A 28000-nucleotide genomic window follows, 5' to 3' on the forward strand; every position below is an offset into this window, starting at 1 on the left:
GATAATGATACACCCGTAGTAACACGGACCGGACTTAAAACTAAGTTTTCCCCGTTTCTCGGCATTTAACATAGTGCACTTTGTGTTCCGCCCTGAGAAATCTTTCCAAACCGAGCGATTTCCGTACAATAACCGCTAAAACGGAAACCACTTCTCGACTCAAACGGCCAGAAAAGGTAAAGAGCTTAATATCTCAAAAAACTGTCGTGCCTTTCAACTCTTTAAAGTGGCCAAATAATCCTTGTCAACTCATTTGTCTTAACAAAACCATTTTTTCATGTAAAAAGAACGCATCTAAACTTAGTAAATGAGCAGTTTTGATAGCTTTTGAATCGTTAAGAGCGTTTTTAATCTTCCGGTTCAACATTATGTATCCCGCATGCATGTGCAGTTGGACTAAATTCAATTAATGGCACCTGTATCGTTGTCTGAAGACATCTTTGACTTCACATGGAATAGATACTAGTTTTAAACCATTAAAGAACTCAGGAACAATCAACTCAATACATAGCCGGCCCGGGGTCCGTTTCTCGAAAGTCCCGGTAACTTTTCGGGCCTGAAATCAAATATTCAAATCGAAGTATAATGAATAAGAGCGCGGGTCCTGGCTAGCAAACTACTCCATTTTGTTTCATTAACTGACAGTTTTATCACGCTAGATGCAAAACTATTGAAACCTCGATCTTGCATGTAAACAACAGCAGCTTTACGGGACTTTCGAGAAACGGACCTCAGGAAGCAGTCAGTTAATTAACCTCGGAAATCGAGTTCTTTGACTTTTATACTTCACCCGACTCGTAAAAAGTTAGTCACCCGCCTTTTTCTTCAGTTTCAAATGCTTTAGAATTGACGATATTTTGTGTGTGCGTATATTCTTCATTTCTAGTCTCGGGTTGTTTCTCTTGATACAGATAAGACATATTTTTTTGTTTACTTTGGCTGCTTCAAACTGTAAAAAGGAAAAACAAGTCGTCACCGAAGAAGGTACTGAAAAGATAATCGGGAAATAAGTAGACGATGACGACAGAGTTTTTTTCCTTTTGTTTTCTTTTGACTTAAATAATATTTTCCCTCTGTTTAAACCTAAGTTTATACAATGTGATTATTTTAATCGCCTGACCCCTCTTAATTTCAAATAGATGTGCCCAAAGTTTACAGATAGGTTGTATTTTCTTGTGTTAGTCTGAAAAACTGGGAAATATTAAATTATCCGAGAATTGGGTAAAATAGCCGAGATCGGCTCGTGACAAAGTTTACTTGTCTTCGCCCGTATTATCTTTCTCCGTCGCGTCAGCCAGAGATCATCCGTGTTGAATACACTTCCTGAGCTTTTGTTTGCGGTATATATGGTCATGCTTTAATATTCTCGAATCAGCTGTGAATAAAATCTTCACTCGAATATGCCTATCTATTAACACATGACCATATACAATTCGGTGCTACCTTAGGCGATACTCATAGCGTTGCTTTACTCTATGTATCACTCGTTGTTTTATGAAACTCTGGAGTTTTTGATTGGCTTAGCGACTCGAGAAAATTAACCAATAAGTCGTCTTTTCGTCGCTTTTACAAAACAAAGTCAGGAAGAGTAATCAATATTTTTGACTTGTCCTTGTTTAATGGCTGTAAGTATATATTCCAATACCGCTTGTCATAGCCAACGAGGCGCGTATCTACCATTCCCCTATGTCTAACGTGTGCTTATGAAATGATTATTAGTTACAACTCTTATAGAATGCTGGCTTGGCAAAACGTGTACTCGTTCTGTTTGAGTTGAGAGCCTCAGTCATTACAAGGTACATGAACTGTCCTTATGTGTGTGTTGTTTGCGTCCATTGTGAAAACCACATCTTACATGCTCCTGAGATAAGATTATACTTCGACGGAACGCATATTCTCTTCACCGAAAAAGCAGTTCTACTGCAAATTGCTTCCGGCACTGAAAACCTATATCTAATGTTTGCAAGCCCCGCACGCCGTTGCGTGTTCCGCAAAAGGATTGCTTTCGTTGCCTTTCCCGGAATATGTTGAGGTATTAAATTTGAGAAGCAGGAAGAGGGAAAATATATAACTTATTCTTTTTAAAACCGCAGCCCAAGTGTTTGTCATTAAACCTTCTCTGGACAAAAGAAAAATGTCTGCAAAACAAGTGACCCGCTTCCGTAGGAATTTGTGCTTGCTGAGAGCACAGAATAGTATTTTTGGCCGAAAAATAACTAAGATCTTTTGTGGAAAACAGGACAAAGACATGCAATTTTTTTTATATTTTTCTCAAAGAAAAAGGCGGTTTCACACAGGTGGGCAAGCTAGCATTTTTGTCTTTGTTTAGAGTTGAAGGCAGAGTTGAAGTATTCATTTTTTTTCTGGTTGCTATGCTGAGACGACACACAACAAAGAACGACAGGCGGACAAATATCAAGAGAGTGTATCATAACACGTTAGCAGTTTATAATAAACCTTTTACTGCCCAGACGTTAAGTCACAGTCTAATTCAGGACAAGGACATTTTTGATAATAAAACTTTTGCTAAAAAAATTGTAGCTCGCGGAACTGAGTATTACCACACGATAGTGGCTTGTTTACAGCGTCAAAAGGGAAAGCTAAATTTCAGACCTCAATAATGGCTTTTATAAGGAAATTTAGATCAAAAAGCACCTTTACTACCACTAATTCCGTTTAATTAATACTTGGATACTAAGGGCGGATCCAGAACATTCAGAAAGAGGGAGGCGAGGTTTATGCAAGGTGCCAGGTATTGATACTATTTATTGATAAAAGAATAATTGATAAAAGCTTGAATTCTGTGAGCTTCTGTGTCCACAAATTATGGTTTTGGAAGATAGACTTTTGGAAAGTTCTTTAGAAAATAAACAATATTTCAGACAAAAACGAGGAGGGCCGTGGCTCCTTCGGGCCCCTGTCTAAATCCGCCCAAGGATGAGCAAACAAGATCTGCAAAACGCCTATAAGTTATTATATCGGCACCAACGGTTTTTGATACCAAATTATGTCGATGCCATTTGCAAGAATGCACTAGAACCGATTTTGCCACGACATTGTTAGAGCCGAGAGGATTATTTCACTCAGTACTAGTTAACAGTGATGAAAACTAGTGGTAATATGTTTCAGTTTGATTATAATGAAGTTCAAAGATCTAGTAATTAAGTCAAGTTTTTCAGGACTTCCGAAATATCATTTGCACAAATAAATTGTTTACCCGACGCTCGCAGAGGAAGGAAGATTTAGAGAGAAAGATTTTCGCGCATAATGTTAAACATGCTTTCAAATTAATATAATACTGCGCTTTTCAAATGGTAGCATGCAATGCTACTATCAGCTAAGATAAGATCCTATCGGAAAAATTATTAAAATGACATTATGAATGTACGCCGAATAATATGGGTGTTTCAAACAGTGTCTTGGATTGGCGAGGTAAACTTATTAAAAGTATTATTTTAGTTTTGTTCATTATTAGTTAGTTTAGTTAAACTTTCTCCCCGAACACGAGCGAGTTTTCTATTATTTTCTGAAATCTAACGGTAAAAAGAGGAATAAAAAAGGGAAAGCTGTTATCTATGCAAAAAATATATAGTCTATAATGATATTTCATCCAAAAGTAGGTATTGAGCGAAAATTCACCAACCTTTCAAATAACCTCCCTGGGTACAAAAATAGCCTTCCTCTCTCCTTCAACGACCTTTGCCTTTTCTCTGACAATACTGTCGAACATTGGTTTTCTGGCCGCTCAGGTTCTTCGTTTGACTGACGTAATAGCTAATCTGGCCGGTCCCCGCAATATTCCCTCATTTATTCATGTGGGCAGACGCTTTCACGCCGAAATAAGAATTTCTGCAATGCCCCCGAAACAATGCCACTCCCTTGTAGTTTAGCGAGAGCCAAAGGGACGATTTTATTGAAGGTCACCTGGCTATCAATAATGAGCTAAATATTTCAGTGATTTGTAACTCAGTCACAGAAAAAGAAAGAGGACATAGCGGAAATAAGTGAATGGCAGCTAATGGCATTGTGTATTCATAATTAAAGCACCACATATTACGACGAACTGAGTACCTTTCATCGTGCCAAGTTAAGATAAGCTGTGCATGTCTACCTGATAACGTGTTTTTGGTGAGGAATTCACGGTACGAATGTTCTAGATTAGGAAAAGGAGCTGTGGTTGGCGCCACCACGAGTATGAAAGTTATGTTCGCATTGACAAACACGTTTTTGGTGGCAAAGAGGTATCTTGGACTTCGTCCCGGCCTACATCCTATAAAATGTTTCAAATTAAAGCAAATTTGTTCATAAACATTGCCGTTTCCTTTCCACGAGGGAGGTTTTGATCTTTATTTCTTTTGAATAATACCACAAGATGCCTGTGGTTTAGTACAAAGGTACCCCGTCGATACAATTTTTTTGCTCTCACAAGTTTCACTGTTAGTAGCGGCTGCATTGACGTGTTGTTTATGGATTGTAAGATAGAGAGTGAAACATTACAGAAATAACTGAATTGTCTCCTGCTCCGCTCTGAATGTTCGTGTATAAAAGGTATTGTGCGACTCACGTTGAAACAGTAGCAATTAATTTATAATATTGAGGCAGATGTAAAGGGGGACACGGTTGGCCACTTGCAAAGCACGGCAACTACAAACTGGTGCAGGTGCAGTTCCAAAACTTCGTCGTTTTCGTTTTTATTTTTTTTGGTCGTTTAACTTATGGCTTACTGTTTTGTTTAACGGCTGCTTTTTCTGCGACACAAGCCGATCAACAAAAGTGCTGTCTTTTGGCTGCCCAGCAGCTGATAAAATCTTTTCCTTTTACTCGGAGAAATGAAAACTTGAGATTACTTCAGCCCACTCATTGCTCTTTTCAGTCTGATACGACGATTAATTGTTCGACGCTTTTTTTGACAAACGTTTAACTGAAAGGAAATTCGTCAATATCGTTTTTCTTCATGGCAGAGTTAGTTTTTTCCTGTTCCTGTAAAACGCCATTTTTGAATTCCATTACTTTAAAAGAGCTCTTAGTGCTTTTAAGTAGCTGGTTGGTGTTTACGCCGGAATTTTATGTCGTTAAGTTCTGCCAACTCTATTATCGACGTGATTAACTGGTTTCGCATGCACACAAATGTTATTGTCGGTATAAACGCGCAGATTTATACGCATAAATATCAAACGACTTTTAAGTGTTTGAGTACTGGTGTACGCGTAGCTGGTACACCCGGACGGTAGTTATCAAAGTCGGCATGTCGAGTAGGTACACAAATCGTAGTTGGGCGACTTCTCCGCTATAGGTTAACATTTCAACCTATTTTTTAAATATTAGTTAACTATTTCCACTCTCATAAGTGACCAAAGACAAGACTCAACAAAATTTCCCAATTTCATTTTGCGAAATGCTGTAAAAAATTTAAAACAAAAATAAAAATGAAAAACTGAAAAAAGTGCCAGGTGAAAATACTACTGAAGTGAATTCATATGAATGGTAACACCCTTGCTAGTGCTTCGTGCTGACAGACTAAAAAAGTCTGAAACACCGTTTAAAAATCCATCATTCATTCGGATCCCAGATCTCGACTCTATCAGTTAAATAGAACTTTGATTTCTCAACTTACAGTTAAACTGATATTTTAAATCAATTCTCAGCAATTGGTTAAACACCATCAAGGGCCTCTAATTTTTTTTAGATTAGGATGTAGTTAGATGTCAATGATGGACAGTGGTTATCCAGACTGAAATGCTTTCCAAGCGAGTAACGCGATATCGATCCACTCCATTTTAAGACCTTTATATACGTTAAGTGAGAGCAAATAATTTCTACTTAGACTGACTACATTGTATAGTGATCTGTACGCCCTCTTGTCTTAGACTTACCTTACTTATAAACAGAACTGTGGCCAACACGACAGCTGACTCAGGCTACTATGGTCACTGTGCACTGATATCAACTTATTTGTATATATCACTTAAAATGCTCTATATTTCCTAAGTATTCTCTCTCTTTGTTCTCCAATATTGTATCGCTCATGTTTTCGAGAGTGCGGTAAAAAACTTGACGCTTGACTTGGCTTGACTGATCATGAGACAAGCAAATATAAACTTAATACTATATATTCTCAGCGCAATATTCAGTAAAAAACAAACACTTATGTCAGAGAAGAAACGAGGCCTATATATATACTAGGGAAGACAAATATCTCTGTTAAGTAATCAAGAATTTTCTTCAATGGTTACAAATGATAAATGTATATAAAATACATATTTTTGAATTGTTAGTGACCGACAAGTGATATCAAATAGGACATGTTTTAACTTACAGCTTATTCAATTTTAGGTCTGTATAATCGATCCAATTTTCACAGTGGGTGATATTCTACCGTTAATCCAAGTTATATTCAGACGAAAATTAAACCTTCCACTAGTAACCCGATTTTGGGGTTAAGTGAAGAGAAATAAGCCTACAGTTATTGCCTGCAGAACTGCCCAAGAATACTTGTGTGGTACATCATCAACTTAGAGTCTTCAAAGGTAAAATACAAAAGTGCTTCTTAACGCTTCTAACATTCCGCAGCACTACAACGATGTTTTATCCAGCCCACCCCTCAGAGTTTTAATGCTACCTTATTCTTTGGGCTGCTTGGAAATTCTTCCCTTACGGCAGTTTCTTGTGCCGGGTTAACGCCATTGAAAGATTCGCTGTGTGAACTGCTCGAGTATGTTTAATCCTGTTTTCGTTTATTCTGCTTACAATGAGGGGATGTTTTTGTCTGAGAGCTTAAAACTATTTTTTTCAATTGCAAAGTCGTCAGTAGAAAATATGACAAACACGCTGGTGGATTTGTACTCAAACGATCACAGGTGTTGGACTCCTGATAGGGAGTAGACACTTGAGCCATAGTAAACTTTCGACAATGTCTTGCTGCTGGGATATAAATGGCTAAATTGGCTTCTTTTGTTCCGATCAAGGTTAAATCCATAAAATACCCTTTTAGTCTTCGTTGTTTTAGAGATTGTCTCGTTTGATTTCGCCCCTTGAACACAGAATAACTCAAAAGGACTGCTACATGCAAAGAGACTAAGCACATACAGCCGAGTCAGTTACAAAACTTGCAAAGGACAGCAAAATGAAAAAAATAGATTTCTCTAATCACGCCAATCCTATGAAGTCGACCCATTGCGTACTGTAGACGCCTGATAGTGTATGCTGATCACACCTGATTAGACACTTGAGATTCACTAAACTTTAAAAAATGTTTTGCTTTCAAGGACTTCGAGTTTGCACTGGTCAAGGTTAAGTCCATAGAACGTGTTGTATATAAGTTATATTTCCGCTGATGTTGGTGTTGTTGTTATTTTGGACGGCCTAGTTTATTTGATTTTACACCCTGATCACACTAATCGCTTGATAAACTAAGCCACGACCAACTCAAATAGGAATGGGTTGAACAGAGACAACGCCTTCATTTCTTACTCCGGCGCAAACTGTTCGATAGCGATGAATGATCTCAGTTTTCAAGAAAAAAAATGATCATCCATCCACTAATGGCTAATGTCACTGCTACAGTATTTACTTGTTTTGATCCAGTTTCATTAGCTTCGTAGCCCTTGCCTTGCAAATGAAAGGTGCTTTCAGACAATCAATGATCATTCTCATAATCAATACGTTGATTAGAAGTTTAATCGTACCAGTTTGAATTCTTGAAAAAAGCGGTGTGACCATTCAGATGAAACTTGTCTACGGCAGTATTCATTATTGCATGGTAGTTTATGATTCGGCAGCATTACAAAACGAGATTCGTCTTCTGAAATTTTGTACTTCGAGTACTTTTTGGCACTGGGCTTGCCGCTATTAATAATCTAACACTCATCATTTTGAAGGTTCTTGAAAACAGTCTGAAGACGAATTTATGATCCTAGTTCCACTCAACGCCATATAATCCGCAAGAGAAGAAACTATATTACACAGCTTGAACTTAAAAGTTTTAGTTATGGTCAGTTCTTTTTCACAAAACAAAGATCGTGATTCTCAAAGAAAACCACCTTGCGCAAATATTCTTTTTTTTTTTTCTATTCTCACAGCATGTATAGATTTCCACGATGATAGGCGTGGCTGGGCGAACATTCTTGTATGTGGGAGGTCATAATTAAGACGCATCTTGTCCTGCGCTCAACACCAGCTTGATTTGTAGCACTGAATGTAAGTCAGACTATCTTGAAATGCGGATGAAGTACATAATGATATGCATATATAACGGCGCCCTTCATAGCGGAATGTCATCCGAGCATGAAAGCCTAACACTGAAATTCACGCTTGACCTGTAACGCACGTGTTAGTTTACGCGCTCAATATCTGTCGCGAACGCAAAAAGCAACTCCTGACGTTAAAACTACTCTTGCGGTTTTGCATCGGTCCAATACTAATAAACAAAGCAAACACAAGCACGCAATCCGAGGCCTGTTTACATACATAGGAGGCAAAGAAACTATAAAGGAGTAGGGTTTGAAGGCACGGGAAATCCTTTGCGATCTGTTAGCCCCAGACTTCATAAGTTTTAACATAAGTTTTGTTTAACGCTGAGTGACCGTTTATTTAGAATGGCTGCACCAGGAATATTGAAGTCACTTCCCACATCTATTAGGGATGCTGCCATCGTTAACCTTTTAAAACGTCAGCCAAATACAAATTATTTTAAATTAGCATATTTTTTTTAGCTCAGAGTTAAAGATTGATTCATTTCTCTAAATTTTAATCTGTAATGTGAAATCTATGCAATGGCCACCACAGAAAATTCGAATTTATACATAGCTATATCGTATATATGTTGATCTAACTCTATAAAAACACAAACTATCATCTCGTCAAGTAGTCTGAGGTATATAGGCCAGAAGTGGCTTTAACAGTTATGAGTGCTTAATACGCCAAAAATGGCATTTCGCACATCCTTTTTAATTGCATATATAGTGCTTTCCATTTGTCAGAACTGGCCTGCCGGACCATTGCCCGACCAGTCGGTTTGATTATGAAATACTCTTTTTCCAAGAGTTTTTGCTGAACAACCATTTCCTTGGTGCATACTACTTAGGATTTGACTGATCTGGCTGGAGAGATTTGATTAAAATGGAAATTCTCATTGCGTTGGGAATGGTTTGGCCGGCCAGTTCTGACAAATGGTAAGCGCCCTAATACTAATTTTTTAGTTTTTTTTTAAGGAAATTTTACCTATAATTTTATGTTGTTTTTTTGTTAGTGCGTATTGGATCATATTTAAATGCTATTTTGCAACTTATAAACAATAAAATATTATTAATTATTATTATTATTATTGTCCTTGGTTTTGCCTGAGTCATAGTTCATAATGCTTAAAATCATATAACCATGGCCCAGTTATTCAGAAGCCGATTACCACTAACCTGGGATTAAATTTTATCCGGGTTTCTGTTTCTTTTCTTTGAAAGCATTTTCTCAGATAATTTTCTCTATTCTTTTTAGAGCATCCAGTCATCAAATAGGGCATTTAATTTGCACTTACGATGGCGTCAAAAAGAATCCTTTTCGTTTTTCCTTTCATATTTAAATTTTGTAATCCCAGTGAGGTTTATATAACAAAAGCCCTAATTAGCACAAGAAAGCAAAACCCTGAAGGAATCTGGTCGTAGTAGTAAAATGATGTCATAGTGCAAATGGCCTATTGTAGACAAAATGTAGCAAATTAACCTGAATTTGCTTTTGACGCTTTCATTTCTAAATTCACATTTCGCACAAACCCTGGGTTATCTTGAAACCAATTTTGAACAACCCGGCCCATATCTATAACTCCTGCAGTATAGAGACAGTCGCAAAAGAGAGAGAGAGAGAACTGGGCACGCGACAGAGACAGCGCTCATTACTTTCAAGCGCCACAGGCTATTTAAAGACATGCTATGCGTTAAATTTCCTACTTTCTGTGGACGAAATCCCAGGGAGGTGTGTGTGACTACTCTCAGCTTAAATTGGATCAGCTTATTTAAAAGTGGAAAAGAATTGTTCGACTCGCGGAAAACCAGAGAGCACATAATAAAGTAAGGAACTCGAGCAATATCCGCTTATGTCTCCTGTGAAAAGGTGATGTTTACACCACTAAATGTTCTCCCAAAATAATCGATACGGGTTTCACGAAAAGTCTGCAGTGATTCATATTGTTCATGCATTTAGGTTTATGTTTATGTGCAAATTGTATTTATATATTAAAAAAATGTCGCGACCTATGGGATTCAATAGGGAAAATGAAACCTCCTCAGCAGTACTTTCAGTTGTTTAGTTCCAAGGCAGGTTTAACTTTTGCAATTGAGTCTGGAAGTCAAGAAATCCTATGGTGCTAGTCTTTTGTGAGTACTTTTATAGTACTGATGTAGTTCTAACTTTTGTAATTGAGTACTTGGATCAAGTTTTAGGGTGTTAGTATCCAAATTAAACATCTTCAGCAGTTCTTTTGCATTGGTCGCTTTTTGTGATTAACTTTGACTCTGGGCTTTCTTGAAGGTAAACATGCAGGCTTTCAGTTTTTGGTTGATTTTGACACTTTTTTTTAATATTCTATTTTTGGGTTTTTTTTCCCTCGACACAAATGTGCCTTTACTAGTTCAAGCGCTTATATTTACATTTAAGTCCCTGGAATGCGTGTCTTTCTTTCTACAGATGTATAGTTTGGAATCTAGGTTCCATCTACTTTTACACCCAACGTTGGTTTACAGGTTCTATATTTCTCATTTTGTATACCAGCGGCAACGAAAATCATTTAATTCCTGATAAAACAGGACTGAGTTTTGAGCCGTTTCAAAATTATCCAAACTTAAAGTTCAGTCAGGAAAGTAATAATATCAACAATTACACGCATTCACTAACCCCGTCTAAAGTCGGCACTTGACTCACGGCCTTCGGCTACAGTAAACTGATAAATTATCAGATGAAGATCAGAAAAAACGTTTTGATGAAGTAACATTATTTGTTTGGAACTTATAGTTATTGTTATTTTGTAAATAAATTAGACTTTACCCGATCATTCGATGAGAAGATGCAAGACTGAAACTTATTCCGTCAGTGTTAGGTGATTATAACTCCTTGCCAAGCAGATGATGTTCAAGACTCTACTAAACTAATCAACCCTTAAAAAGGCGATAGAAGCGCGGTGGGGTTGCTGTTTGGAAGTTTAAATCATAATCCCCCTCTTCCGTTTGTTTGCAATCCACTTTCGAGCTAAAGACATACCTTCTTCAAAAATAGAACACTTATAGAAAAACCCCTCAACAAATGAGTTTCCTTTAAAATGATATTTAAAACCTGATAATAATTCATTGAGGAAATACTTAAAGGATGTGCGTGAAGCTGATAAAACATGGCTGAATTTTCCTTCCGATCAGTCTTCGCGAAACTGCATGTGAACCACACCCAAGCATTACGTAGGAATGCTTCTTCTTCCTTATTTCCCTCAAGCCTCGGTGAAAAACTTGGCTAAGCAGATCGAATGACTTGTTTATTAAACAGTACTCCTAAAGTCAGGAGCAAAACAAGGAGAGGTATTTCTTATAAATGTCAATAGTGGACATTTCGCATCAAGAGTCCTTCTAGAAACACCAAGGGACAATCAAAATTGCTTACCCCAAATCATGGGCACCCAACGTCAATTTTCGGAAAATATCTGTTCGGAAGACGATTTGAGATCTAGAATTTTCGGAACATTTTTTTTAAATTTCTTGTTTGCCTGCCTCTCCTAGGATTTTCGAACATCTAAAAAATGGTGTAATTACCCATTTTTGACGGATTTTTACCATGAAAAGGTCACCTAGAATTTTCGGAAGCCTTTTTTCTGGCTGAAATTTTCGAAACGATAAGTTCTGATACCTACAATTTTCGGATCACTAGACTTTCAGCTAGGAAATCCGAACAGATGAAAACTTTTTAGGGGATAAAAATATGCCTATATCTACCGTTTAACTACTAAAATACGTTTAACAATGCTATGTTTAAGTGGTTTTGTACTATATTCTTGTTGGTTACCCCCGGCAAATGTTCGACAGCCAAACAGTATGTCTTGTTTAATCATGAGATCAGCGTGTCCTCTAGAGGTGGTCTATTTGTATATTTTAAAGATCAATGATGAATTGAACAAATATGTCACCTTGATGGGTGGGGTAAAAAGATCGAAACCTGCGTCAGCGGTACTTAACCTTTTATACACTGAATCTTTGAAGACCCTGCAGGACTTACCTAAAACTTCTTCACAGCAAGCTCAATTAACGGAAAACTACACTTAAGAAGTCTGCAGAAAATACACCACTTCTGACGACTAATGAATATAATAGACTTTAGCGTAGTTACGAGCCAATCACAGTAAAGGATCTTTGGTCTGCACTAGCTGAGTCTCATGTCAGTGTTACCTCTACTTGTCCTGCTGCCAAAGTTATATAAGATTTCGGTTTCTGTGATGTCTAGCCACAATCAAAATACATGTCGCTCGCTGACGTTTAAAACAAGAATATTACTGACCTTTGAATCTTCCTTTTCATTACCCTTAAAATGTACGCATTTTTAGCGATTCCTCTTGTATTTTTAGTCCTTTTTGTACCAATAATTCAGCTACTTGACATTACACTTTGGCCTTTACCTGCAGGTAGCAATTCCAGTCCAAAACAATTGCAGTCCCCTACAAAGTAAGCTGGTTAAAATTAGATGTTTAAGATGTCATCCCGTTTCCCCTGTAAAATGCGGCTTTTTTACGGTAATCTACACTGTAAGATTCGTGTAAAACAACTGTATAACGGTAAAACTCCTCAGATTATGAGATGAACAAAGACAATGAAGGGACCTTGCATTGTAGTAAGAAGGTAGCAACCATTCCGTCATAAACGTAATTGTTCACATATGTGTTTAACTTACAAGAGAGACAAAGAGAGAAAGTTGTCAAACTTTGACCAAAATCCCTTAAAAATGTACATTGACATTTTTCAACGTTTGATATGAGATTCCGCGCTTTAGAACGCTGATAGCGAAGTGAACGTAATGTAAACTAAATCTGGTTCAGATGTGAAAATTGAGTCGTTTCGCTGTTATCAAAGAGCTCCCTTTTTCAATTCACATTGTGCGGTTTGACAATAAAATGGTTAGGCGGAACTTTTCTATTTAAAAACAAATTCTGTCTAAGACACTCTGGTACGTTTTATGCCCGTTTGATCTTAGCCTTGAGCCAAGCCAAGTATAGCCTTGCTTTCCAGAGCGATTGCATAATTCAGTAAAAGGTACAGAACTATTCTAATAAAGGTTTAACTACTGACATAAACGTTCTGAGGCAAAAGTCATGCGACTAGCTCTGGTACATTAACTTACGATAGTATAAACTTAAAATATTACCAGCTTTGACACATCACTGAAAGACAAGTTTTAGATTAAGAGCTAAAGTATGCATGCTTATGTTTTTAACCGTATTTTAATTTTGTTTTTCCTAGTATATATTTTATAACATTCAGAGCAGCCACAGGGAGGAAGTGTTTGACCCGAGGCGTGGGAGGCGTGGTCTGTCCCGCTGACGCAGGGATCGCTTTCATAACCACTCTTGTAAAATGAGAGAGAAAATCAGCTCTGAGAGAGAAAAGCAGGGATTTAGACCACTTAAACCACTAATTATTCCTGACTTATGACATCCTGTTATAAGGCCATCGTCTTCCTCTCCTTTTTACAATGAGAATTTTCTAATCTCGGTCTTAAGAACGGGGGTAGGTGATTATAATTTGCAATCTCTGTAGCGGTTACCCGTTCAAGGCGACAATTAGTAGGGAAGGCGTAAAGAATAGTGAGCATGAAACGAGACGTTAGAGAGGGAGGAGGGAGGGGGGGGGGGGGGATAAAGGCTTTCCCTTCTCTTTCCTTCTTTTTCTTCTCCGTTTTAAGTGTCCCCACTCCCCCCATTTCTCACCACTTTCCACTATTTGAACGTCTCGAACAGGCTGCAGCTAGCGGATACGATTTAGGATGAGAACACCCCCACTTTTTTGAGCAAAACTAAAGCTTTGTAGACACAAATAAACGACTCTTGAGTAAGCAAACTGAATAATTGACTTAGCGTCTTCTTGGGTGGGGAATGCACTTCTTAGTTTAATGATTACGCTTAGTACCTAATCACACGATATTTGCGTCATTCTTTGGGCACAGACTTTAAGCATCGTCTGAGACCCTAAATCGGTAACATTCTGAAACCTAACATTTCTTGACCCACAAATCTTGTTTCGGGAACCCTGTCTGGTGGTCTTCACCTTTCAGTTATATACATTGGTTTTTGCATTGATACAGGAGTGTACAGTTGCTTTAGCAAATAACGTCACGTATAATTGTTTACTGGCGGCTGCATGGAAAATTTAAAACATGATGCAGTTACATCCAATAAGCTGAGATATACTCTGTTTAATTGGATACTGGACTTTGTAACTTTTTTTAGTAAAAACAAATTTAACTTGTTCACGCGCGGCACAGATTTTGTTGATTTTTTCGTACTTCTTTCTCCCTTCTTTCCCATATTTTCCTCTGATCTTATTTGTACCACTCAACGCTTGATAAGCCACAAAGTAATATGGCCTTCAAGGTCGCTTTAACGAACAATGTAGTCAGAAACTTGCGGCAAATTTAGCAACAAACAATACGCTCAATTTCGCCCTCCCTGACAGTCTTGATTAAACTATAATGACCTTCGCTAATGTCAAGCCGACGGTAGCAGATCGATTTCTGGCTCAGTTGGGGGCCTTGCCGCCTATGATATATGTGCGTTTTCGGCGTCGAAACTCAGAATAGAGGAACCCTTGTTAGTCAGATGTTGAGTCTTGCAGGTGAGTGAACGAATGATGGCACGCGTCGCGTGCAGTTAGTCACGAGAGCCTTAGTGTGTTTAAAGTCAGCTGTAAAGTCTACGGTCCAGTAGTCTTTGAAATTACTTTTTCCTCTTTCTACTTATTTTCTCTCCCTCTGAAAAACGCAAGCAAACAAAGGGTAATCTATAAAAACAAGTATATCTAGACATTTTTTACTCACGCGTTATTCATTTCCCCTCAAGAATTAGCGTTTCAATGTATCGTTCACAAGTTAGTGTACTATGATGCAATTAATTGATTTGTTATAGTTATGGTTAATTTACACACCTATTGAAAAACTAATGTTCTATTAGTTACAGAACAAACGTGATGGTATTAAAATTACATAACTTGGTATAAATAACACCTGCCAAAACAGGTCATTTAAAAAAGAAAAAGAACAAAGACAAAAATGCAATGCTTCGTTCTCATCAGCGACGCCTAAATGGCGTTTACAGGAAGTACTAAAGCATTATTTTGTCGCGGTAATTTTGGGTGAGGCGATCGTTGCATTATGCCAATATTTTTTGCTACTCCTTAGTGGCGCGCATAGTTTTCCCTTTTAGTTATTCGGTTGATTTAAGACCTTGTTGTGACTAGCCGATAAAGGATTAGCCTTGAGTAGCTCGTGGGATGAGCAGAGAACATTCCCCGCGACGGCAACGAGAACTTTAAAAACGCAATAGACTATGAGCAAAACAACAACTTTGCACGCGCATTTCGCTTTTTCGTACATTTCTTTGCCGCGACCACGACTGGGGACGTGAAAATGCCTGATTTCATGTTTTACGGAGGACGTAAACAAGCAACGACAAAACGTTCTTTCTTTTCCTGAAGGAGAGCTCGCATTCATTTGCCAAAGTGAGTGAGTTGGAATAATCCTGATGAAGATTGAAAACCCGCGAATTCACTTTTACAGCTACGTTTTCCCTTGCCTTCGCTGTCCTTGCATCGTAAGCCCCCTATCATTGCGAGTAGTCTTTCTTTTCACTTTCTACCGTTAACTGAAACTAATCCACATTAAGAAACTCCGTATTGAGATCAACTGATAACTAATCGAGAACTGGTCAGAACCAGTTTCACTGATAGCCGAGAAAGGCTAAATTTTCTGGATAACGTTCCATTCGTCTAAGATATTCGGAGTTGTTCTTCAAAGTTAATTACCTACGATTTTCGGAGGTGTGTTTTTCACCTGATTTTTTTTAATCAAGATATTGCGATTTTGTTACAAAAAACACTGTCTCCTAAAAATTTAAGTATTAAGGCAAAAAGTCACCTAGGATTTTCTAATGAAATGAGTACGGCTACTACTCCTTCGACCAGACCCATCAGAATAGATAACAGAATGAGACGAAAAAGCCACCTACAACTAACGAGACGATTAAAGTTCCCCTAAGACATCCAAAGTTAGATAGTTTTTTGGGCAACTCCTATTTAATCAAACAGGCTTGTAAAGCATAGCTAGAGAAAACCATTTGAGACACTCCTGACGTATTTGGAGACATTCCGTCGTTGGATGGATGCCCCTGAGTTCAGACAAGGGTGAAGATTCACTACTGTGTTTTCATTAGTTACGTAACAACACCCACATACTGTTTTAAAAAACTTTAATAACTTCTCCTTTGGAGAAATGAGTGTAACCAGTTCCGTTCCTATCTTTCGCAATATAAATAATAGGATCAGTGGTACGGTAGGCACAATTTTGCGTTCATTTGAAGTAAGACGGTCCTGTAAGGTGCATGGGTTTTTAGCGCGCACTTACAGTTATTACAAAGCAATACAAATTTGAAAAATGCAACAGATGTTAACGTTATGACATGCAATTTCCGCTTCTTACGTTCTTTTAATGTGCTGATCTGGCGATAAAACTGGCCACATTCGAACAATTATTAAACGAAATGTTTAGAATAGGCACCCATCAGCGAAAATTAAAGTTAATTAGGAACAGATCAGAGGTAAGCAACGTTCCATAATAATATTTCAACCTGTGTGTCACAGACAAAAGCTCTCACTTCCACTCGAATTTGCAGCCTCAGTCTAAAACTCGAAAAAAAAAATCCAAACCTCGTACTGGGCACCATTACTCAGCTGCATTGAAATAGCCGTACTTAACAAGAGAGAATAAAACTCACTTACACTTAAATAATTCAAAAAGAAGAAGCACTTTGCACAGTACAACAAACAGACTGCGGAATGAGATAAGCTTACGTAATGTTCGTTTCCACTCGAGCAGTGGTCATTTCACTGCGGACCCGAATTTATTTCACTGAAATCAAGTTTGTGACTGGAGTTCATCGACAATATCATGAATAAACTTGTAACCATTGAAACGGATGGTCAAAGTTATTACTAAAAAGAATGGTCCAGCAAAGACTGTGGCAAACTCATAACAACCATAACAACGTGTATTACTTTTTTCAATATTTCGGCTTGCCAAACTAGCCTTCTTCATATAGCTGAGTGCCATAATCCGAATATTCTTTTAATTGAATGGTTATAATTTGATAAAAACGAAAAGTTAAAACAGAAACTGACACATGTGAAGCAATTAGACCAATTTGTAAACTTTTACACGGTAATCAAATCCTAAACACACCCTGCATATCCGTTTTTGTTTAATATGGAGTTGAGATTATGCTAATGTTTAAAGAATTCATTGATTACGGATGGCTTACGGATAAAACTTAACATATGTTTTCGTAATAAGTCATGTCCATGGGAGCGTGTGATACCATACACGCACCTCAATATTTATAACGTGTCGTTTTCTTAAGAAATTGTTGCCATTCATTTTCTTCCGCCATCATGTTCTAGTTAACCCTGTCTCTCCCAGAATTGCAGAAGTGACCAAAGCCCAAAACCCGACAAACATTTCAAATATGCTGAGCACATAGTACTATGTCATGACACAAATCACAAAAACAAGTTTTCTCGCCTCTTCCAAATCCATAAAATGCCTCTGTTGGCCCTTTTTGGTCCTTTTACAGACCCAAATGACAGATTTCCCTACTCTTTCATAAACTTCAACTAAAGAAATTTCTACCCTTTCATATACCTGAAGCCTGACAAAGGTACCCCTTTCAGGCGGAGCCTCCCTACAAAGGGAGTGCCCCCCCCCCCCCCCGGGCATAGGATTTTGCCCGCAACCTTGAATAGTAGAATCACCTAAAAAAGACTCCATCCGTTTCACACTCGGATAAGGTTCGAAATTCCATCTTTGATGTGTACATTACTGCAACTTAAGACGCTTCAACCTGTTTGGCTAGAAAATCCTTCAATAAGAACGACCAAGACCAGGTTTTATGAGCCCGCGAGACTGCGGAGCACCCCAGCCAAACCCTTGTTTTCACTAAAACCGCTGGACGCCACAACCTGGTTGATTGGTGATTGGCTGGGAATACAATAGGGATTGTGACATAACAATGCCCCTACCCCTGAAAACAATGGAAGTGCAGATTAAAGGGAACCAATGAAATAAGAGGTTTAGAAGTGTGCAGGTCAACCGCAGTAAGGACAATTGACAGGAACACTATCAGACGTAAATCAAGTCTAGAAACAAAGACGAAAGACAGCGTTCTTTGACATTTGTGAAAAGCAAATTCAATTCAACCTCGAGCACTCTATGTTTTTAGCTGCCACTTGACGAAAAATGTCGTTTGACGTGAATTCATTCGTTACAAGTAAGAAAGAAGTTATCGTTTTCTTAAAAACTCTCGGAAACAATTCTGGATGGTAGTCCTTAAATCGTCCACTCGCTTTGACGCGATCTTTCTGTCTCCCACACTCCCCTCGAGAATAATCAAGCACGTTGACCAAAGGTTTTCAACCATTTCCCTTTACGAAATTCATTTCTTTGAACGATCTTATATTGGATGTGTTATTGTGCGCCAATTTCATAACTAGCTCAGTTGCGAAAACCAGTTTTAGAAGACTAGAGGTTTGCTATTATTCTCTCATTGACGTTACTGAATGGACGATTGAGGTCCCCCTCTCTCTTCCTCCTTTTAGGCTAGCTTAAGTCAATGGAGCCAGAGAGAGGGAAAGGGCTGAAGGTAGCTTTGAAAAGTTGAATGAGGAATAAATACCTCATTTACTTCATAGTAAAGAAAGAAACGACAAAAAATAACATTCAATGTCGAGCAACAGTCGAGGAATTGACGCAGGTATTGGGAAAATTTTAGGTCCATTTTCGACCTCTAGAAATATTTGGAATGAAGAATAAACCAACTACTGAATTCATCTTTCGTATGATATCGGAGGAGCTCTTCGTTCTCCATAATTTTCCATCCAATAATTGTTTTCTATTATATAATATAATGGCCATTTTCAGGTCCTGACCCTGGAGTAATTTACCCTGCGAGCAGAGGCTACTTGTTCGCGATATGTTCTTGGGTATGCTTTCTCACTTAAGTACCTACCGCACAAAGACACCCTTTGCTCTTGGGGGAGAAGAAATTCAGACTCGTTCCACAAGTCGTCGCCCATATTCGGACTCGATAGTTAATCCTGTCGTAAGTTGTCACAAAGTGTCAAAACCCATGCCCTAAAGGGTGGCACTAATTTATCCATATATTTCATTCCTGTATTTATCCTACGCTAAAAAGATTGAAAGCACATTAACGAGCTTGATAGCCGTTGCACATGCCGTGGTGCAGGTTATACTTACTAATAAATGGTCTGCTATAGAACGAATTGAACGCGAAGTTGGCTGGGTAAATCGTTTCGTCTTTCTCGCTCATCTTTGAAATCTTTTGAGGAATCCGCAAAATAAGCGGAAAGGTTCTAGCGCGATAAGAAACGTTTTAGGAGGTCAAAAGCGTGTTAATACACGAGACGTTGACATGTTACCCGACTCGTGACTGCAAAAAGTCGTTTATTTATATGAGATAACAGAACTATGCACTTGTGAGAGGAAATATTTTTTACGACTTTCAGTCATCGGTATCCTCTCTTAAGCTTACTTTTAGTTACATGGTTTAGGAAGCCAATTATAACAACAGTCTTTCCACAGGACCTTTGAGAAAAAGCACCTTTGAGCTACTTTCATCTCTAATACCACTTTATTAGGAGCATCGAGTGGGTGTCTAATTGGTAAGGGGCGGGATCTAACTAACCAAAACATGTTTAGAAATAGATTACGTATCTGCATGTATCGAGTGACGCTTTGAGAACTGTTTCTACAGATCAACGATTGCAGAATGTGCTAAATCAAATACAACGTGATAAACAAATGGTTACCTTATCAGTTATAACCAGTTCAAATTTAGAACATCTTGGAAATCCACTAAGCAAAGAAATGAAGAAAAAGACAAATTTAACCAATCACAAAGCTAAGCATTTAATCTACCCGAGTGATCTACTTGGGGCAATCGATGTTACTGAAAGTTCTTCTCCACCTTAGCCTCAGGGTAGCTACGATAACAATGCAGGTTGAAATGGGATAATGACAATATTTAACCTAGTATATCTTACTTTTTTGAAACACTAAGGGTCGATTATTTAAACGAAGTCTAACTTAAGCCGCGGTTTAACAAATCTTTGGACATGAATATCTCTTCCTTAGTGGGCTATTTTAAGACGATAAATACTTTTCTTGTCTACTCTGTATGCTTGCACAAAACTGTTCACAATAAATGGTGTTCAGATAAAACCGTTGGGCAAATAGAAAATGGCTTAGAACGCGGTTTTGTTAAACACTTGCTAAACTACGTTTAAATAACTGGCCCTAAATTTCTTACCGTTGTTTAAACTTTGAACTTGAGAGTTTCTTCCCTCTAATAAGAGTGAAGTAATCGGTTTAATTTCATTACGTAATATACTTGTGAATGACCTGTAAACGGAAGTACTGATTGTGCCATAGCATGCATGGCAGACCGTGACAAACGCTGTATGAGCCAGTCCAGGAGAACAGGGAGGACTCCCTATAATGGCTCACGGCGAGGTTCCGCCTGAAAGAGGAACCTTTTGCACACTTGAGGCATATGAAAAATAGGGATTTCACTAGTTAAAGTATATGAAAGGGTTAAGAAATCTCTCATTTCGGTCTGTAAAAAGGCCCAAAAGGGGTAACAGATGCATTTTACGGCTGTAAAAAAGTCAAGAAAACGTTCTGGTTTTGTGGTTCATTCATAAGGTATTCTTAAGACATTGCATTTACAGCAATGGATGGAAATTTCTAAGCTAGGTATGTGAAAGGGGTACCATTGGTCAAGACGAATTATACGGAGCCCTACCCCCCGTGTAAAACTTTATTGAGTAGCTACCCCGGGGGTGTACCGTAACCCCCCCCCCCCCCCTTAATATACTGAGTTTTACTCTTAATACGTGTCAGGAACAACCAAATGTATATCAGCAAGAGAAAAGTACTGCACAGCCCACCAATATAGAGGACCATTTCAAACAAATAAAGCACAAATCATTACGAATTAGCCTAATAACAGCCTAATGTTCTAGAGAGAGAACCCCAGAGAGATACAGTCACGTGCGCTACCACTAATACACGGTTACATAAGATTGCTCTATATTTAGAGCAACCGGCTAATTTGATAATACATTTTAAAGAGCGTACATTATTCGTACGTACATTGAGCAGTTGCTTAATTTACGTTACTTAGGAGATAAAGTCCCCTCAGTGTGCAAGAGTCCATTTATTTGCGTTTCCTGCTGATCTCGCCTATGACATAAGTTGCGACCTTCTTTAATACAGTTGCTAACTTAAATTCTGTTTAAATACCGTTTAGTGATGGAGAGCCTGAAATTTCTGTCTGTGCTGCTGATTTCAGTCCTAGTGTTGATCAGCGACGCAAAACCAACCCACCATCGGCCACATGTAAGACTTTTTTTCATTTTTATAATGTTTACACCGTACTCAGTGTTCAAGACTAGAAGACTGACTTAACGAAACGAATGCAAAAGGCGATATCTTTTGCCAGTATCAAGACGCAGTCCAAAAAATAAGTGAGGCAGAAGAGATCACGAAGAAACAAAAAATAATTAAACGGTCTGATAAATCCTATTATGCCTGTGCCTGACTCTGGCATTTCTAATCAAACTAAGGTTAACAAAGATGTCGGTGAATTCATCTTGCTCCAAGGCAACAAATGAATTTCACTACACTGGTGTTTCGTTTGCCCTTTTGCTGTTTCGTTTAGTCTGTAAATTATAGGGATCAAAACTTACCTTTTCGAAATTTTCGACCAGTAAAAAAGCTCCCGAAAATTCTAGGTGACCTTTTGAGGGTAAAAATCCGTAAAAAATGGGCAATTATACCATTTTTTTATGTTCGAAAATCCTAGGAGAGGCAGGCAAGGAAAAGATTTTTCAACAAATGTTCCGAAAATTCTAGATCTCAAATCGTCCTCCGAACAGATATTTTCCGAAAATTGACGTTGGGTGCCCCTGTGTGTTTGCCGAGGTCAAAAACGCCAACGAAAACATATAATCTAGGATAATTTTGTTATCACTTATTTGTACTCTTAATCGCAAGGCTAAAAGGTTAAAAGAAAAAAAAAATAGAATGTTCTCGATTTAGTAAGTCATCTTTAGGGTAAAAGACCGTCCGCTAAAATTACATTTTATAGGTTTTAGGTGACTACCGAAGGAAACGGTTTTAACTATACCATGCATGTAAAATAGAAATGTTATTGGGGTTCCTTCTATAGATGTGAATGTTTGGTAACATCTGCTATAATCAAAAAATAAGGTTTCCGCGACCACCTCGGTAAACCAAGAACAGGTGTTCTGGCATATCCCCACCACCTAGTGGCCTACGCCATTTTATACGTTACCGTGTATCAATCCCGGCTGGGTTCGTAGAAGGTACCCAAGGTATCAAATGACTGGAGTGTGTTTTTTTTTTTTAAAATTGTTTTTGTAGAGCAAAGAATACACGTGCAGATATTCATCTAAATTTCTTTTAAGCACAGACAATTTATTGATGTGCCATTTGCCGCCTCTAAACATTGTCTCATGCACGTGCCAAAGTATTAAACTACTTTGTGGTTATGAAATTGCGGCACGTGCCAAGTCACGTTTATCGACTTTTTTTTTAGAATGGCACATAAAAAATATATCAAATTTCAACCTCTTTTCAACCGAATGTGAGAATGTGTCAAGTGCCGTTTGCAGCTTCGTCACTCTCTCCCCAGTAGAAATCCCCATTAGTGAATAAAAAAGTAATAATTAATCATTATATTTAAAAAAAAAAAGAAACAGAAGCCTCCTTGTGGAGAAGAGAGGCAGATGGATGAGATCTGTTATTATTTCTTGATAACTATCGTTTGTTCTTTATCATTTTAGTGCGCAAAGCTTCGTGGCAGTGTTTGTGTGCGAGACGAAGACTGTGCATGCTCAAGGAATCTCTTCTCTGCATCTCTGATCTGTAACTACGAATCGAAGTGCCAGACTGAAAGCATATACGACAAAATCCAGAGGAGAATGCCAGTAAGTTGCTTTACAAAGTGACGGGATTGAAGCAAAAGAAATTTTAAAATATCGACCCTTGCCCTCTCCGAGGGGTGGCCTAAGTCAAAATTCGACAAAATTTTCATTTCGTAAAATGCTGAAAAGCAAATAAAACTAAGTGAAAATATTGCTAAAGAGGTTTCATTTGAATGATAGCACCACGGGATTTCGTTCGCAGACTCAAAAATGAACTACTATTAAATAGTGCCATGTGAAAATACTTCTGAAGAGGTGTCATTTGAATGGTAACACCACAGGATTTTGTCCACAGACTCAAAAGTTAGAACGTTAATCAAAATAAATAGTACCATGATGTGAAACTACTTTACACGCAGACTCAAAGTTAGAATTTCATACTAAATAAAAAGCACCTTGTGAAAATACTATTGAAGAGGTTTCATTTGAATAGTCCACAACATAGGATTTCATCCACAGACTCAAACAGCATTACTTGGCTCAGTCATTCACTCAAGGGCTTTCTTCCATCGACATAGGAGGGAAGCCACTGATTTTGTATAATTTAATGATCAAAATCCACAGACTAAACAGTAAGAGCCATCTTGTACTGACATCCTTTAGAAAACCACTTCAAGACCTTAATGCTTAAGAGCATTAATGTTTGATCGAAGGAATTTCGTCAACAAACTTGACAAGGATCCTTTTTTCCGAAACGTAATAGACAACACACAGGAAAGTGCAACGTTTTTGTACTTTTAAACCGGTTATCAGACTTGAGGGTTTCACTTGTAATAACACATAAAGTTAGAAACACCATGTGCAGCAAAATAGGCAAGCAACTAGAGAACGAAATTGTATGAAAGTGTATATTTATAAATGGACACAATTTAGGTCTCAAGTCCTTCCCCTAGCAGGTTAGGTCGTACTTTTGAAAAACTACTATAAAGCGAAAAAAACAAATGCTGAAAACAATGAGACAAAGTTTTGATTGGTTAGCTGCAGCAGCTGATGAATTCAAGGAATCAATACATTGAAAAATCGACGCTGAGAGAATACTGTCAAGAACACTAAAACTTTCACCAGCCACTCACTGAACACTGTCTAGAGGCTAAACGCTGTGAAAATTCGAAAATCCCCTGTGCATTAGCCACGCATAGAAAAAAGTTTTAACTGCACAAAGAAACTCGCACTATTGCTATTATCGCGCATAAATAACGAAAACCAGTAGAGCAGACTACTTACAGTGAACACTGAGAAGCTTATGCAGGTGATCTTAGCTTGATACGATGTTCAAGAGTGTTTAGAACTGGAATGGCTCCTTTGACGATTCAGCGCCTTTACATTAAGCTTTATAGTTTTAAAACGCCATGCTGAGTAATTGGATCAACTCTATTTGCTTCTCGTGCTAAGCTTGTGGTCTACGTTCCTAACGTTCGTACGACGGATAAGTGTTCTACACACGTATTGTTTAGTAGGGTTCCAATGTTTTTCCAGACTACATGTGTTGATGGTATTACCAAGCTGACTTAAGTTGCGAACTCTTTCAAAATCTGTATCTCTAGAAAATTATCAGCCTCACACCGGTTTTTGTCAATCAACTTACGTATTTACTGAATCTATCCCACCCTCTTTTTTGTCCAAAAATCCTTATAGATGTATGTTTGATTTACTGAAATTTTTATAACGATTTTTTTCTACGCACACGTATTGTTTTATAGGGTTCCAGTGTTTTTCCGGAGTACATGTGTTGATGGTATTACCGTGTTGACTTGAGTTGCGAACTCTTTCAAAATCTGTATCTCTAGAAAACTATGTACTTACACTGGTTTTTATCAATCAAATTACGCATTTACTGAAATTATCCCACTAAAAATCCTTATAGATGTATGTTTGATTCACTGAAATATTTAAAATGATTTTTTTTCTACATTGTAATACCGTGTTAGTACGTATCTCTAATTGTATTACCATATTGACTGAAGTTATCCCCCTCAATCTAAAACCAACATCCTTGTACCACAGTTATTTAAGTCGAATGTTTAAGAAACCCGTTAGACTCTTTTGTTACATGTTTTTGTTAGCTTTTTTTAATCTGACCGTGCACAACGTTCAATAGCATTCCTATCATTCTAGACTTACTGACCAACAGAAACTTCGCATTAATTTATTCAGTCACAATTTGTGAACAAAAAACAAAGGATTGTGCACGTTCAGGGAGCTTCCAACTTTGATGTTTGCCGCGGGCTTTCATAACCAGCCTCCTCTACTAACAATGCTGTACAGTCATCTTAAATATGATAACCGTATTTACCGAGATTATCTCACTCTCTTAAAGCCAACATCCTTCACTGGTCACTTGAAAAGCGACGGAATAACGCTGACAACACACGATCTATTAAATCGTTAAATAACCAAAAGTTAAGTATGGTTTTAAAAACTTGACCCGGATGTTCAGCGGTCAATTTGAAGGACGGATAAAAATTGAACTTTTTTTGTACGGCTTTACAGGGGTTTAAGGAGATTATTTCTATTACGTATTAACAATTACAATAAGGTCAAGAATGTATCCCCTCTGCGCATGTTGTCGAACCTGTGGATCGAAGTTATATGTTTAATCCAAAGACGGAAGACTCACTGGAGAAAGGATTTGGGGAATTTTACAGAGTATAAAACCATTGACGACTTTCACGTTTTAGTCGATAATTTATTGTCAAAACGAATCTAACATGTTATCAACCGTAAGATTATTATCCAAAGATCCTTTTCAATTTTTTCTTCTGCCGTGTAAATTGAAATGCGAAAAAACGCTATTAAACCATGGCCTTCCGGAGGGGGTGGGGAGGGGAACTTTCTATACCCCGCCCGAAAGGGGTACCTTTTTCAGGCTTCCGTCATATATATGAAAGGGTAGGGCTTTTACTAACTGAAGTACACCTGTCATTTTTAGTCTGTAAGAAAGCCCAGAAGGTTTTACAGGTGCATTTTAAACGTTCTGGTTTAGTGGTTTATTCTTATTTTGAAAACGGTGCATTTACAGCGGTTAAAACTCGGATGCAAAGTTCTAAATAAGGTATATGAAAGGGGTACCATTTGTCAATAGAAGGTATACGAAAGGAGGGGTTGGGGTTGGTAAGTGGTTGGACCTCGGGACGGACCCTCCCAGAATAAAACTTTGTTGAATACCCCCTCCCCCCACCCCCTGAGGCTGGCCTTAATGTTGTTGGCAGTTGTTCAGTCTGTTGTAAAAAGGACGTGCCGCAGCCGTCGATAGGAATGTGCTAATGGAAACGGATAAGTTACGTTAGAGTAACCACACTTTAAACGTAAAGCCACTCCTTTCGTTTTTTTTTTTTTTTAGCGAAGGAAATATCAAGAATCCTTGAAGTTTCCGTTATCTTGAATTGCTTAACCTTGACTGTAATTCATGTGTACTATTTTAGTCTTGGTCACCAATGTGTCATAGGGTGATCTAGAATGCACTTGAACGACCAAAATAACTGCTTAAAGAAGGGAAAACAACACGAACAAAACAGGGAAGCTCAATCTGGTCAAGGCGGGCAAAATTGGATAAGATTCAAATGGACTGATTTGGGCTGAACTCAAACTTGAAAAACGTTTACTTTAAGTTCAATAAACGTGCGAAATGTAATGCTTTTCATTTGTAAAGTGATTACCATTTTGTCAATTAAAGATATTTGCCGTGCTAATAGGAAGTTAAAGCCATTAATTAACGAATTAACACAATTAATTAACAATTAATTAATTAACACAATTAACAATAACAATAACATCGTGACCTAGACAGGGTTCTACTTTGTGGTATTTTAAAAAATGTTAAACATGGAACCAATTACTTTCCTTGAAGTCAAACAGGAACGTCAACAAAGTTTAAACACTTTTGGACTCAAAAGCGTATAATGGTTTTAAAGTCCTCCACTGAATTGCATATTTGTCTAAAACCCAGGCTGTTACACTCGCTTACATAGTACAGGAGAAGTGTAAAGTCTGGCACGATTGGCATTTAGCCCAATTCCCAAAACCTGGAAGGGACGACACTCATTAAAAATAACCAAAATCAATTCAAGTCAAGAGGAGATAATTGAAAGTGAAAGCATGCCAAGTATAGAGCCAAGCTAGATTGGTTTCCTTTAGGGGTTGTTGAATACCAGTTTTCCGACGATAATCCCCGTCTCTTCCTTAAGGGGTACCTCCCTCCATCTCGAGTGTAAAGGATCACTGTAAACGGTCTCTTAGAGTTAATGAGTTCGTAAATTCTAGTGTGGACAGCGAAAACGTATACGACGGGCTGGTGTGACATGGCCTCATTTTGTTACTGTAAAAAACTTATCTAGACCTATACGTTTTGTTTCAGTGTTTCCGTGTGTACAAGTCTACATGCAAGACAGACGCCGATTGTCGCCCTTGCAACGAAGCTCAGTTAATATGTGAAGACAGCGAATGCGTCAGAGAAAAAGTCATGTTCGCTTAAAACACAAAGATGGGCCACTTGCGAAAGAAACACACTTTACACTGATTCATATCCAACATATTCCGTGGATGATTCCCTTCCGGTTGGAGAATGGCCGTGGCAAACAAATTGATTGAAAACAGCACAGTTTGCTCAGCGGTCAACTATTAAACTCAGAAGACACCTTTTTAGCGAATGGACAGTATCTTTCGATGCGCATATAAGACAGAAGAGAGTTGAT

At 38.0% G+C, this 28000-nt stretch overlaps 2 protein-coding genes across 4 annotated transcripts in view; one reads left to right on the top strand and one right to left on the bottom strand.

Annotated features, from left to right (window-relative positions):
* Positions 1-24667, bottom strand: part of LOC140953002 (uncharacterized) — a 33100-nt gene extending 8433 nt beyond the window's left edge. The window contains exon 1 of the mRNA XM_073402474.1: positions 24534-24667. The gene's annotated coding sequence lies outside the window, so the exon portion shown is untranslated. The remainder of the gene's footprint in view (positions 1-24533) is intronic.
* On the top strand, positions 82-27932 carry LOC140953006 (uncharacterized). Of its 3 annotated transcripts, none has more exons than XM_073402479.1 (4): positions 82-176; positions 21611-21699; positions 23169-23312; positions 27664-27931. In XM_073402479.1, the coding sequence occupies exons 2-4, from the start codon at positions 21613-21615 to the stop codon at positions 27778-27780; spliced, it is 348 nt and encodes a 115-aa protein (XP_073258580.1). In that variant the 5' UTR covers positions 82-176; positions 21611-21612; the 3' UTR covers positions 27781-27931. The 3 variants fall into 3 exon arrangements, with proteins under 3 accessions (XP_073258580.1, XP_073258579.1, XP_073258578.1); XM_073402478.1 differs by lacking the exon at positions 82-176 and adding an exon at positions 4407-4548; XM_073402477.1 differs by lacking the exon at positions 82-176 and adding an exon at positions 14820-14849 and having other exon boundaries at positions 27664-27932.
* Positions 27933-28000: the final 68 nt, after the last annotated feature.

The sequence above is a fragment of the Porites lutea genome, chromosome 11, assembly GCF_958299795.1.
Source record: "Porites lutea chromosome 11, jaPorLute2.1, whole genome shotgun sequence".
Classification (NCBI taxonomy): domain Eukaryota; kingdom Metazoa; phylum Cnidaria; class Anthozoa; order Scleractinia; family Poritidae; genus Porites; species Porites lutea.

Bases quoted from the DNA above. Each gene is read 5' to 3' on its own strand.
- LOC140953006 (XM_073402477.1), top strand. The intron at 21,700-23,168 runs GTAAGACTTTTT...TTATCATTTTAG, and splicing joins CAACCCACCATCGGCCACAT to TGCGCAAAGCTTCGTGGCAG. The intron at 23,313-27,663 runs GTAAGTTGCTTT...GTTTTGTTTCAG, and splicing joins AAATCCAGAGGAGAATGCCA to TGTTTCCGTGTGTACAAGTC.